The sequence below is a fragment of the Anastrepha ludens genome, chromosome 4 (assembly GCF_028408465.1).
Source record: "Anastrepha ludens isolate Willacy chromosome 4, idAnaLude1.1, whole genome shotgun sequence".
Classification (NCBI taxonomy): Eukaryota; Metazoa; Arthropoda; class Insecta; order Diptera; family Tephritidae; genus Anastrepha; species Anastrepha ludens.
The window spans coordinates 126,997,019-127,009,091 of record NC_071500.1 but is presented as its reverse complement, the minus strand read 5'-3'; the positions used below and the strand labels follow the sequence as shown (position 1 = coordinate 127,009,091).

At 36.8% G+C, this 12,073-nt stretch overlaps 1 protein-coding gene across 2 annotated transcripts; it reads left to right on the top strand.

The window, feature by feature from the left end:
- The first annotated feature begins 1,104 nt into the window (after window positions 1-1,104).
- LOC128861099 (nuclear transcription factor Y subunit beta) lies at window positions 1,105-9,234 on the top strand. Of its 2 annotated transcripts, none has more exons than XM_054098994.1 (3): window positions 1,105-1,282; window positions 6,937-7,737; window positions 7,798-9,234. In XM_054098994.1, the coding sequence occupies exons 2-3, from the start codon at window positions 7,433-7,435 to the stop codon at window positions 8,903-8,905; spliced, it is 1,413 nt and encodes a 470-aa protein (XP_053954969.1). In that variant the 5' UTR covers window positions 1,105-1,282; window positions 6,937-7,432; the 3' UTR covers window positions 8,906-9,234. The 2 variants fall into 2 exon arrangements, with proteins under 2 accessions (XP_053954969.1, XP_053954970.1); XM_054098995.1 differs by lacking the exon at window positions 1,105-1,282 and adding an exon at window positions 6,493-6,599.
- The last annotated feature ends 2,839 nt before the right edge of the window (window positions 9,235-12,073 follow it).

The window sequence follows — 12,073 nt, the reverse complement described above, 5'->3', positions numbered from 1 at the left end:
GATTTGTTGTTTCCTGCGATTTGGTGGTTTGAATGTTAAAGAGGTCTAAATTTTGTTTGCTTATTTACATTTCGATTGAAGATGTTTACATGAACCTAAGATAACTTTCCATTTTTGTTTACAAATCTTCCCTATTTTGCCATTGCCTTCCTAGTTCTCTCTTTTTTTCGTTACAAACTGCACCAACTGTAGCAACATTTTACTCTAACATCTACAGTCTATCACCAACTTAGGGAAGCTGCGCGGATTACACTTGTTGGTGCGCCTAACTCTTCATGCGCCCCCGTTTTTCAGCAGACTAACATTTTCGTTATAATTTAGAAGTGAGCGTAACAATTTGTTAGAATATTTCATGCTTAAATATCTATTCTCGATTCTATATCGATTCTATTATCCAACTTGCATACATACAACCTCTGCACATACGTACGCACATTAATATATATTATTATTAAGGAAAACGCGTGCATATAAATTTAAAATCAGAGAATCGAAATAACGTCATCTTACCACCCCCTCCAATTGCTTACCAAAATGCAGCCTAACTAAATAAATTGGTTTGATTTGACAACAACGAGAGAGCAACAAGTACATATCTGAACGTATTTGCATGTATGTATGTATGCATGCACATTTGTGATTTTGCTCTCCTATTCGTATGCTTAACTTCTCTTAGTTTAAAATGGAGAGTGGCAAAGCACAGCATCCGTTGAATGCACTTAAATGCCTTTGATTAACTGTAAAAGTAGTAAAACTACGAATTTCATATAGCGAATGAGATGATATACATTTACATGTAGTAGTAGTTGTTGCGAACGTGATTTCACTTCAGCTGATTGTTTATTCTTTGATATTGTTGCTATTATTATTGTAATCTGTATCTGCAGCTCTCTGTGGCCGCCGGCCTCTCCGAGTGTGGATATGCAGGCTTGAGTACGTGTGTGTGTGGGTGAGTGTTCTTTCGTTGATTATGTATATGCGATTTGTTGGTTGATTGTTTTTGCTTTCGCTTGTTGGTTTCGCTATGAGCATGTGTGTGTATGTTTATGCGAATTGTGGTGGCAAATTGTAGTGGTCCCGGCGATAGTAGTTGTTGCAGGGCGTTTGCTGCGAACGAAAGTGGTGGAAGAAAATTCTACGCTACTAACAAATAATACAACACTTACTAATTAATGTTCATACATACAAATGTAGAGTGAAAATCTTTTTAATCTGAATATTAAAAATAAACAAATTCAATTAGTTAAACGATTTTTTCAACAAGGTTTTCAAAAATCCAAAAGTGAGTGAATTTATGAGAATTTCATAGTTTATCAGCCTGCAGCTAAAACACTGCGCTGTTTGTGCTTATTGTTGTTTTGCTTATTTTTGCCGCTGCTCAGATTGTTATTCATTTTTGCTGTTAGTTGCTGGCTGCTGTAGCTGTTGCTGTTCTTGTTAAGCTATTTTCTGCTGACATTTGTTGTTAATTGAAATAAATTGAGTTTTATTGTTGTTAATAAAATTGTGTGTTTGCAGAGCTGAGTGCCGTCACGCAGAAAGCAAACAACATTTTAGTATTTAGTTTAATCAGACAAAAACAATTGTTCTTGCTTTGGCATGCTATTTTTTTTAATATGTACTCATACACATACATAGTAATACGTATACATAGAAGTGCACATACATACATACATATGGCTAGTCAATTTTTATTAGCAATGGTAAGCTTACAACCAAAAATTTGCACTTACATACGCCCATACATACAAACGTAGCTATGTATGTATCGGTATGCGCATTCCTGCAGTGTTGCAATAAAAAAAGCAATTGCGTTCTAACACCTGCGCAAAAAAATTTGCAGTGTAACAAAGCCAGCTTCGCTAAACAAGTGCGTTCACTTCAATTTCGCTTCGTCGTGCATCTGAACTCCTCCATCATTTGTATATTTTTAGTTTTGTGGCATTTTGCAAGTACATTTTTACTTTCAACTACCAACAACAAAGTGCCGCAGAATTTAACATCATCAGAGGCATTGCAACAAGCAGCAAGCGTGGCAATCTCCAATAATAACAGCAAAGTAAATTAAAACCGAAACCAAAATAAAAGCTGAGACACCTCATGCATACATACATACATACATACATATATACTTACATACACACATACAAACATACACTTGTTTGCTCAGCATTTTCTGGGATACGCTCGAGCAAGAAGATAAAGGAAGCAAAAGCGAAAAGAACAAAAGAAAAAAATAATCGACATAAAATTCAATTTATCAATTGGTAAGAAATTCTTCTCAATGCCTATCTATGCGAATTACAATAACACAATTCTGCATTTACATACCTCGCATGGTGTAAGTTTATCGGCAAGTACAGTGTTGGGCATATTAAACTCAACGCCTATTGCAACTGACAGTTACCAAATGTTCTGTTTGTTGCTGTACAGGTTATTTGTGTATGTAGACGTTTTAATTTTTCATATAACTTTACCAGAAAATTTTAAAACTCTAGTCCCGAGAAAACACAGAGAAACATTCTGGTCGTGGGAGAAGGACGGACAGGGAAGAGAGAGGGGTTTGGTTTCCCTTACTGGCGACACCTTTGTGCTTTTTATTTGCATTGTCAAGCTTAAATGGCAAAGTCAACGTCAAAGTAACGAATACTGCCAAAATCAATTAAATTCTGCGAATGAAACATCAAAAGAGAATTTATAGCGTTTCCCTTCCACAAGTCTCTACGTGTAAATTGGGACATAGTATTCATAAATATGTGGCAAAAAAAAAATTTACTGAATGTTGACTTTTCAGCCGACCATAAAAAATAATAGGTAAATTCTTAGCTCTTTTTCTATTTTAATGCAAGTTTAGTTTTAGTGAACTTTAATTTTTGTGAAATTGAGTAAAGAAAACGGCTGCCATAGCCGAATGGTTTGGTGCGTGACTACCATTCGGAATTTAGAGAGAACGTAGGTTCGAATCTCAGTGAAAGACCAAAATGAAGGAAACGTTTTTTCTAGAGCCGTCGCCCCGCGGCAGGTAATGGCAAACCTTCGAGTGTATTTCCGCCATGAAAAAAGCTCCTCTTAAAAAAATATCTCTCATTCGGAGTCGGCTTGAAACTGTAGGTTCCTTCATTTGGGGAACAAGCTCGGTGTATGCGCCAATTATAAAGGGGTTTCCAATAACAGGTGTTGGTATTAATCTGGACAACGTTACATAATTTTTACCACGAAGTTAACCTGCTCTCATTGTTGACCTGTGTTCTTAATTGGAACACTGGAAATTTATGATGATGATGATGATGTTAATAAATATCAGCTTAAAAACTAATAGTGAGAGTCAAAAAGTAAATTGTTGTTGTTATTATAGATTGGTTTAGATACTGTAAGGAAAGAGGTTTGCTCCTGTAAGAAACGTGAAGAAGAGATGTGTGAAAATAAGTAGGAGAGTTAAGGGGAAAATGAGTAAGGAAGTGTGTGTTGTTGGTAGTGGGAGCATAGGTCGTAGATCGTTGCTTCATCGTGTCAGCTGTTACAAGCGTACGTTTATGTTGGTGAGTATGAGCACCATACATATTATATATCGTTCCAGTACAATTTGTTTTTGGAAAATATGATGCGGGTATCTTCTTTTGAAGATTTCGTCTCTCAAAGTAAGGTGTTTGCTCTTCTGCCGCTGTTCAAATGGTTCACCACCAGGTTTCAGCTTAATTAAGTTCTCTTTCTGCCAAGTTTTCTCTTTGGGGAAATTTTTCTGTTCAGCATAAAGGGATTTTAGCGCTTGAAAATGTTTGGTGCCGTCTATTTATTGCACTTAAACTTACATGCTTGTATTTTTTTAAAGTGTTTGCCTTGAAATTTTCGCTTTAGTAGAAGTTTGCATAATTTATGAGAAAAAAAAGAGGTTGTCTGTAAAGTCGGTTTACTGACGATAGTTTAACGTGACAACGTCATAAGAAAATATTGATGGAATGGTTGCAATTTTCAAAACAAAATTTTAATTTTATTTGTTTGATAGATATTTTGTATGGATATAGAGAAGGAGGTAAATGGAATCGCAATGGAATTGATCAAGTTACATTTACACAAACGTGGAAAATTACGAAACATGTATCAAATTCATGAAAGATATCTTCAATTTCGATTGTGCATCAGACGTTAATAAGTCAACAACACTAAGAGGCACCATCATCGATTTGCCTTTTTCAAGACACTTTACACTCGAAACCCTCCCTTTCATTACGTACTTTTTTTATCATCGTCCTATTCTCAACAGAGAAATGGTTCATTACCATGCACACAGGAAGAAGGCATATGCAAATACAAGTATGTGAATTTATATACCTACATATGCGCATATAAATACTCACTCAAGTAGGACAGAGCCAGATGTCGAACGTTGCCGAACACGGGGGCCCATTGTGCTCTTTGTCGGTCGTTCCGCGCTCTCGCTTGCAGTTCAAGCACATTAGCTTACATTTGCTTGCGTACAGAATAAATTCGAATATTTGATATGTCCATATGATTTGTATGCATCTTCTTTACATATAGATTTGTTCTTTTTGCAAATTGCGCGAAATTGTATATGTATATGCATGTGTATATACAAATATTAGTATACAACATATCTTATAAGGTATGTGGTAAATATTACCATACATTTTTTCCTTCATATATAATAAAAAAATTAATAATAATAACATTAAAACAACAGGTATTATTAACAAACTTGGTTTTATTTTAAATTCTTCAAGTAAATCAAATTAATAATAATCAATAAGAAGGCATATGCAAATACAAATACGTGAATTTATATATGTACATATGCGCATATACATACATATATACGCTCACTTAAGTAGGAGAGAGCAAGATGTCGAACGTTGCCGTTCGTTTGCTTTGTTTGCTTTGTCGTTCGTTCCGCGCTTTCGCTTGCAGTTCATTCAAGGTAACGGCAATGAGCAAGGTAACGACAAATGAGCAAGGTAACGACAAATGCCCAAGGTAACGACAAATGATAAATGCATTTATTTATTGCGATCTGTAAATACTAAGCAATATTTTTACTTAAAGCAATTTAATTTATTTAAGGGGAAAAACATTAATAGAATGCACTCAGTGTCGCAACCATTTACTAAAATAATTTAGTCTAAAGACTCATATGACCTCTTGTAGATTTTATCTTGAATCTGGGAAGGTTATGGGATTCGTAAATTTGTTGAGGAGCTATTTTGGAAATTTAAGTTTTTACTTTCTTTAGTCGAAACGATTTAGTAAAGCTTAAATAGACTGAATTGTCTTGGAAAATTGTCATTGCAAATGTAAAACAACTAAAGTTTTTGAAGATAAAAAACACAATAAAAACGCTTGATCTTTAAAGTTCCTTGAACTGCAGTTTTTTGTTTTGTTTTTTTGTTTCAAACTCATAAAAGTACAGAAAATATTTTGCTGACTATTAAACTTGAAAAAAATTTATCAAAAAGCAATAATTTTGTGCGTTTGTCAAAATTGAATCCTGATTGATTGATCAGATTGGGGTTCACATTCAGCGACGATAGTTGCGAGAGCGGCTCGTAGTCGCCTCATTACTCTCACCTCCTTTCTCATAGTAAAAAACGAAATGCGTTGGAAGTTTTCAAAATTTAGCTGAAAATACTTTTCCAATAAATCAATGTTTTCCGAATTTAATGCGACTGCCTCTGATGCATATTTTAATGTTGCCAGATTTGGTGGATTCATCCCGAGCAGGGTTGGGCATAGTGCACTAAATAATCAATGCAATAAGCGGATATGAATGAATCCCTTATTTTAACTATTGTAGCATTAAAAAATTAGTGATAGTGAAATTTAGTGGTAGTGTAAAATGCACAACCTTGATCGCGAAATATTTTTCAAAGCCATCTCTCAGCAAATTGCTATAGAACTTTTTAGGCAAATCAATATGATGTACATAGGTGTATGTGTGGATGCCTCTTTTGTAGGTTATTACATATACAGTTGTGGTCAGTTAACAAAGTCACTTTATATTTTTACAATATTCGATATATTTTTCTTGCTTAACTATTTCCGTTATTTTTTTATAAAAATATTTATAGTTGAAAATTTTCAACCTATTAATCAGAGTTTTTGGAAAACTTCTGGGTATGCAGTTTTATAGCTCATTAAATTTTAGTCTAACAAAATGCAAGCTTTTAATCGCTCAAAAATTGCGTTGATTTTTGAGAATTTTTTTGATACAAAAGACAATTTTTTGAAATTTGTTAATTTCTCTTGAATTTTTTCACAAAGTTTGGATTATTGATTTATAATATTTCTATTATAATATACAATGCACTATATTTTTATAAAAAATAACCGAAAAAAATTAACATCAAAAATTTTTAGAATATTGCAAAAATAATAAATAATAAAAAAAAGTTAAAAAAAAAATTGTAAAACAAAAATAATAAAAAAAAAATAAAAAAAAATAATAATGAAAGATAAAGTGTCTTAATTAAATGAGGTCAAGTGTAGCAAGTGAACCTTATGTATTCTGATTTTGCAAATTAATACAAATTATGTAGCCCATTTCACAAGAACGAACAAAGAAGCGTTTTATGCTCCTTTTGCAAGAGGTGAATGACCTTGGAAATACTAAGTATAATAAGTATATGCAATTGTTTTTGTCTTACCCAAATATTGGGGTAATTTATGTAGATTATAGTTTGATATGCAAGTACATACATGCATATAGTAAATATATGCGTACATATTTGCTGTGAAAGTAAATTTTTAATTATTGCATTAAAAGTAAATCCAAAGATTAATTTTTTACAAGCTTTTATAATAATGAGTAAATAAATAAATTCATAAATGCATAATTTCCATTATTGATTCCATTTCTAATTACAGTTAATTAAATGCCATTAAAATATTTCAATCATTTCATCCTCAAAATGTCTCTCATTGCAGCATCAACCACTGAGCAGCGACTGCGCACTCCGGCCATTGGTAGCTTTACTGCCACACCACTACTATTGCAAATTCCAAAGGGCAGCAACACCCACAAATGTATTACAAAAGTTAACTAAACTCATACCAAAAACGTTAAGTGAGAGCCGTTAAGAGAGTGCTGCACTATTGTTGCCAATGCGCAATACAGAGATAAGTGCATACACACATATTTACACATATCCATACGCATATGTATAGTAAGTAAGTGATTGAGAGCGTATATGAGTATAACGGTAAGTTAGAGTAGTGTTTAAAGAGAACACAGTAATTTTGGTAACGAAAGTGTGAAAACGTAGCATTTCGCACGGAAGGATTAAGCAACGCTGTAAAGTAACCAGACTGCGCGCCTAACTGAAGCAGAACTTTTAAAGCTTAGCTTTGGTATTAAACAAAAAAAAAAAAAAAAGACAAAATAAGCGAAATTGAGAGTGAAGCGGCAGCAAATGTGGGTGAGATGGCTTTCTCACGCCACAACATCGAAAAGCGACGTCTCATTGAGTTGGTGCGCTTGAATCCGATACTCTGGGATTGTCGATTGCCGCACTATAAGCGTTCGGACAAGAAGAAAACACTTAAATGGAATGAGTTGGGGCGCATATTCGGCGTGAGCGGTGAACGTGTACAGCGCACTTTTACATCGTTGCGTGAGATTTTTCGGCGTGAATTGAACCATGAAAAGATGCTGGGTGCACGTTTCAAGTCGAAGTGGGAATACTACGATGCGATGGCTTTTCTAAAGGAGGTCATCAGAGAGCGAAAGTAGGTAGCAAAATATATTTATTTAATGGTAATTTATCAAATGCACATCTGTTTTCTTAGATCGCGCGAGCGCAATAAACCGGCCAGCGATACGCACGCCCAACAACAAGCGCAACACAGTAACAACAATAGCAGCGCTATCGATGAGTATCAATATTTCGCACCCAATGATCCCAACAATCCCAACAATCAAGCGCAGTCACAGGTGCCCGAACAACAACAGCAACAAGCACAGCCTCATTTTCAGCCGTTGCAGCAGCAGTCAACACAGTTGCAATTGCAACAGTTAGCGGCTTCAAGTGGACAACAGCAGCAGCAGCCACAGTCACAGTCACAGACACATTCCCAGCCACAGCACCATTCCGGTTCGGTTGGCGCACAACAAAACCAACCACCAACGCTCAACATGCAGCCCGAAGATGTGAACCTGAGCGGGAATGTTAATGGGTTTACACCAATGCATTGCAACCTTGGCAATGGAAGCGGCACTTTGCTAGCTAGCAATTCCAGACCACCTTCGCAACAGCCACACCCACAGCAGCAGCAGCAACATCAGCCACAACTATTGCCACAGCCTCAGCTGCACCACCACCACCCCCCGCCGGCTGCCAGCGAAACCCTAGTTGCTATTTCAAGTTCGCGTTCTTCATCGAGCTCACCATCGATTTACATTAAAGACGAGCCCGATTCGCCGGACACACTGTCGCTCACCACCGTCACCATCAACGAACACAATTCCTCATACTCGCCCCGCCACGCCACATCAATTACAGCTGTCACAAAAACCAAAAATGCTCAGGGCATCAACTCACATGCCAAAGATGGTATACCAATCAACAATAACAACAACACCAATAGTGCATTGCGTAAAGCTAAGCCGCACATCGCGCGCTCGTCGGCGAGTTTGATCATTGATGAGGACTTTGCCGCACACGACATCGAATTAGACGATCTCGACGATCCCGATGTGGATATGCTCGACGATGGGCGTCTCTCGGTGGCGAGCACCTATACGCTGGGCATAGCGGCGAAAGTGAGCCATCCCACAGCACGTGAAATACTCTACACCAAATTTGGAGATTTTTTGGCTGCACGCTTGAATACCCTGAACGAGACGGTGGCCAATGATTTAATGAATCGCATACTTCTACTGATCGCCGAGAAGTGAAAGTAGTGCTAAATGCAATAATCTGCTAAGCGGACTTTTATAGACTTTTTGTGTTTTTACGTGTGCTAAAAATAAGTATTGAGATTCTACAATTTCTTCAAAATATTTCGGGAAAGCCCGAAAGTCATAAGATACTCTGCTGTGTTGTAATTTTTGCTCACTGTCTGTGTGTAAGTAAAACTTGACCTGTATAAGTCTGAACGTAATGTTATAAGCCATATCAAGTTGCCATACCTATGTGTAAATGTGCTATGTATAAATGTTTGTGTGCGTGTATAAAATATACGTCGTTTTCACTTTTTAAGGATTTAATATAAATTTCATTTGACTAACTGAGTTTTGTTAAAAAAAATGATATCTTTATATTAGTTTGAGGAAAAAAATTCAATATTTTTGAGGTACATTTTTTCGCAAATGTTTTAAAACTGTTCAGTGACCGATTTTTAGCTCCTGTGTGATGCTACGACTTCTTCTTCCTAATTGCCGCGATAACCGCTTACGCGATTTTGGCCGAGTTTAACAAAGCGCGCTAGTCGTTGCTTTCTCGTGCTAACCGGCGCCAGTTGGACACACCAAGTGAAGCCATGTCTTTCTCTACCTGATCTTTCCAACGCAAAGGAGGCGTTCCTATTCGTCTGGTACCACCAGCTGGTACCACATCGAATACTTTTCGAGCCGGAGCTTTTGTATCCATTCGGACGACATAATCCAGCCAACGTAGCCGCTGGATCTTTATTCGCTGCGCTATATCTATGTCGTCGTAAAGCTCATACAGCTCATCGTTCCATCGCTTGCGATATTCGCCGTTGCCAACGTGCAAAGGTCTTCCGCAGAATCTTTCTCTCAAACACTCCAAGCGTCGCTTCATCGTTGTTGTCACCGTCCAAGCTTCTGCGCGATACGTTAGGACGGGCATGATGAGAGCCTTGTAGAGTGTTAGTTTTGTTCTTCGAGAGAGGACTTTACTGCTCAATTTCCTACTTAGTCCAAAGTAGCACTTGTTGGTAAGAGAGATTATACTTTGGATTTCAAGGCTGATGATGTTGGCCTTATAAAAAATTGTACCTGAGCGATTAAGTTCTTCGGCTTGCACGATCTTTTCCAGCATTAGGTTAAAGCAGTCGCACGACAGCGAGTCAGTATGTCTGAAACCTCGTTGTGTATTAAACGGCTCAGAGATGTTCTTCCCAATTCTGACAGTGCTGCTGGTGGTGAGAACTTCTTCTTGCAAATCCGTATTCGTTTTGTGGGGTTACCAAATTCAGACAACGTACTGTCGAATGCAGCTTTGAAGTCGACGAAATGACTACGACTACTAAACTTCCGATCAACTTCGATTATTTCAGTGATTTTATGGACATTTTTGACATTTTCTTTAGCATCAAAAATACCTGAACGGAATCGGAGAAACCAAGGTAATTAACTGTTACAATATCGGCACCGTAAACACCATTCACAATTTTAGCGGCCTGGCTTACATTTTTGTCTATCTCAAAGAAAAATTTGTAAAATGTACCGAATTTTCCCTTTGTTGAATTTTTTAGGGTCAAATGTCACCTTGACAACGAGCGTAAACTTCAAATTGTTTGATTGATACTTTACGAGATATCGAAGCAGTCAAAGACAACAACGGTGTATGGCGCAAGAGATGGAACCATGAACTGGACCAACTTAAAAAAGGAGAGAATGTTGTGTACTTCATCAAAGTCCTAAGAATCAGATGGCTAGGTCATGTCACGGAAAAAGACCCAACAAGAGCCCAACGAAAAATGATTGACGCTAACACATTTTTGACGAAAGCAAAAGGTAGATCAAGATCAAGATGGATTGACTAGTTGGAGAATGACATGAGGAATTCAAAGTAAAAAAAAAACTGGATGGAATCAACCAAAGAGACATTTGGTGCAGCAGGCAAAAGCTCGCACAGATTTGCAGCGCCAAACGATGATTGGCTATGTTCAGAAACGCATTATAATGCGCAGTAATTGCACCGCTGGCAGCACTGCCAATGTGACAAGTGTTGCAATTGATAGATTGGCAGTATTAAAATTTTTCCTGCAAATAATGCGCGACGTTTGATACAAAAATAGCGTTTTGGAACGCGATGCATTTGCAGTACTGCCATATTTGCATTTCTGAACGCATTGCCAACACTGCAAAAGTACGTTGCGCATTATAATGCGTTATTGAATATACCCAATAATGCGCAGTACTTGCAGCGCTGGCAGCACTGTTAATGTGACAATTCATGCAACTGATAGATTTGTTGAAAAATTGCAAGTAGATGTTGCATTCATGAACGCGCTGTGCAGTAAAATGGAATTGTTACTAAGTTTGGTCATGGACGATGTATGTGAGGAAAAAACCGATAGTCTTTTATTAAATTTAAGAAAAAAAAACCGTGTAAAGCTTAAAAGAAGGACACATCTTGTCAAAAGTTTAATATCTTTTTTTTATTCTATGTGATGAGTAAATTAGAAAATTTTCACTGGGCGATGTTGCTATCTATTTTTAAATCTTTATTAACTTTTTTTACTTCATCTACGACCTTAGCTCAGAGCGCGCTCTTTTTCCTCCTTCCCAATGTGAACTCGTTCTCCATGCTCAGTCGGACTCTGAGCAGTAATTTTATCTCCGATGTACTAAAGTAATCACTAAAACCAAGAAAAGTATAATAAAATAAAGTTTAAATATCGTATTTTTCATCAATTTTTGTATTAAAAGCTAAAATAAATAATTAAATACCCACTTTTCATCAGACATTGTACTAGCGTATTTATTGGCAGTGTGAACATTTTTGCTGCAAATAATGCACGACTTTTGATACAAAAATGACGTTTAAGAACGCGTTGCATTTGCAGTACTGCCATATTTGCATTTTTGAACGCACTGCTCACTCTGAAATGGTATGTTGCGCATTATAATGCATTGTTGAACATACCCATTATGATACATATTATAGGGAGGATATTTTGCATGGTGGGTTTGCAAGGCAATCATCCACAACGAGTGAGTAGCCAAATACTTGGATCTCTTCTGCCACCAACTGACCAGCATGAGGCAGACGATCGATCAGAAGTGTCTAGAATTGGCGCAAGGTAGCACACATTTTTAACATCCGGACAGAAGTTACGAGAGCTTAATTGGTAGGTTCCAATATATTCGCTG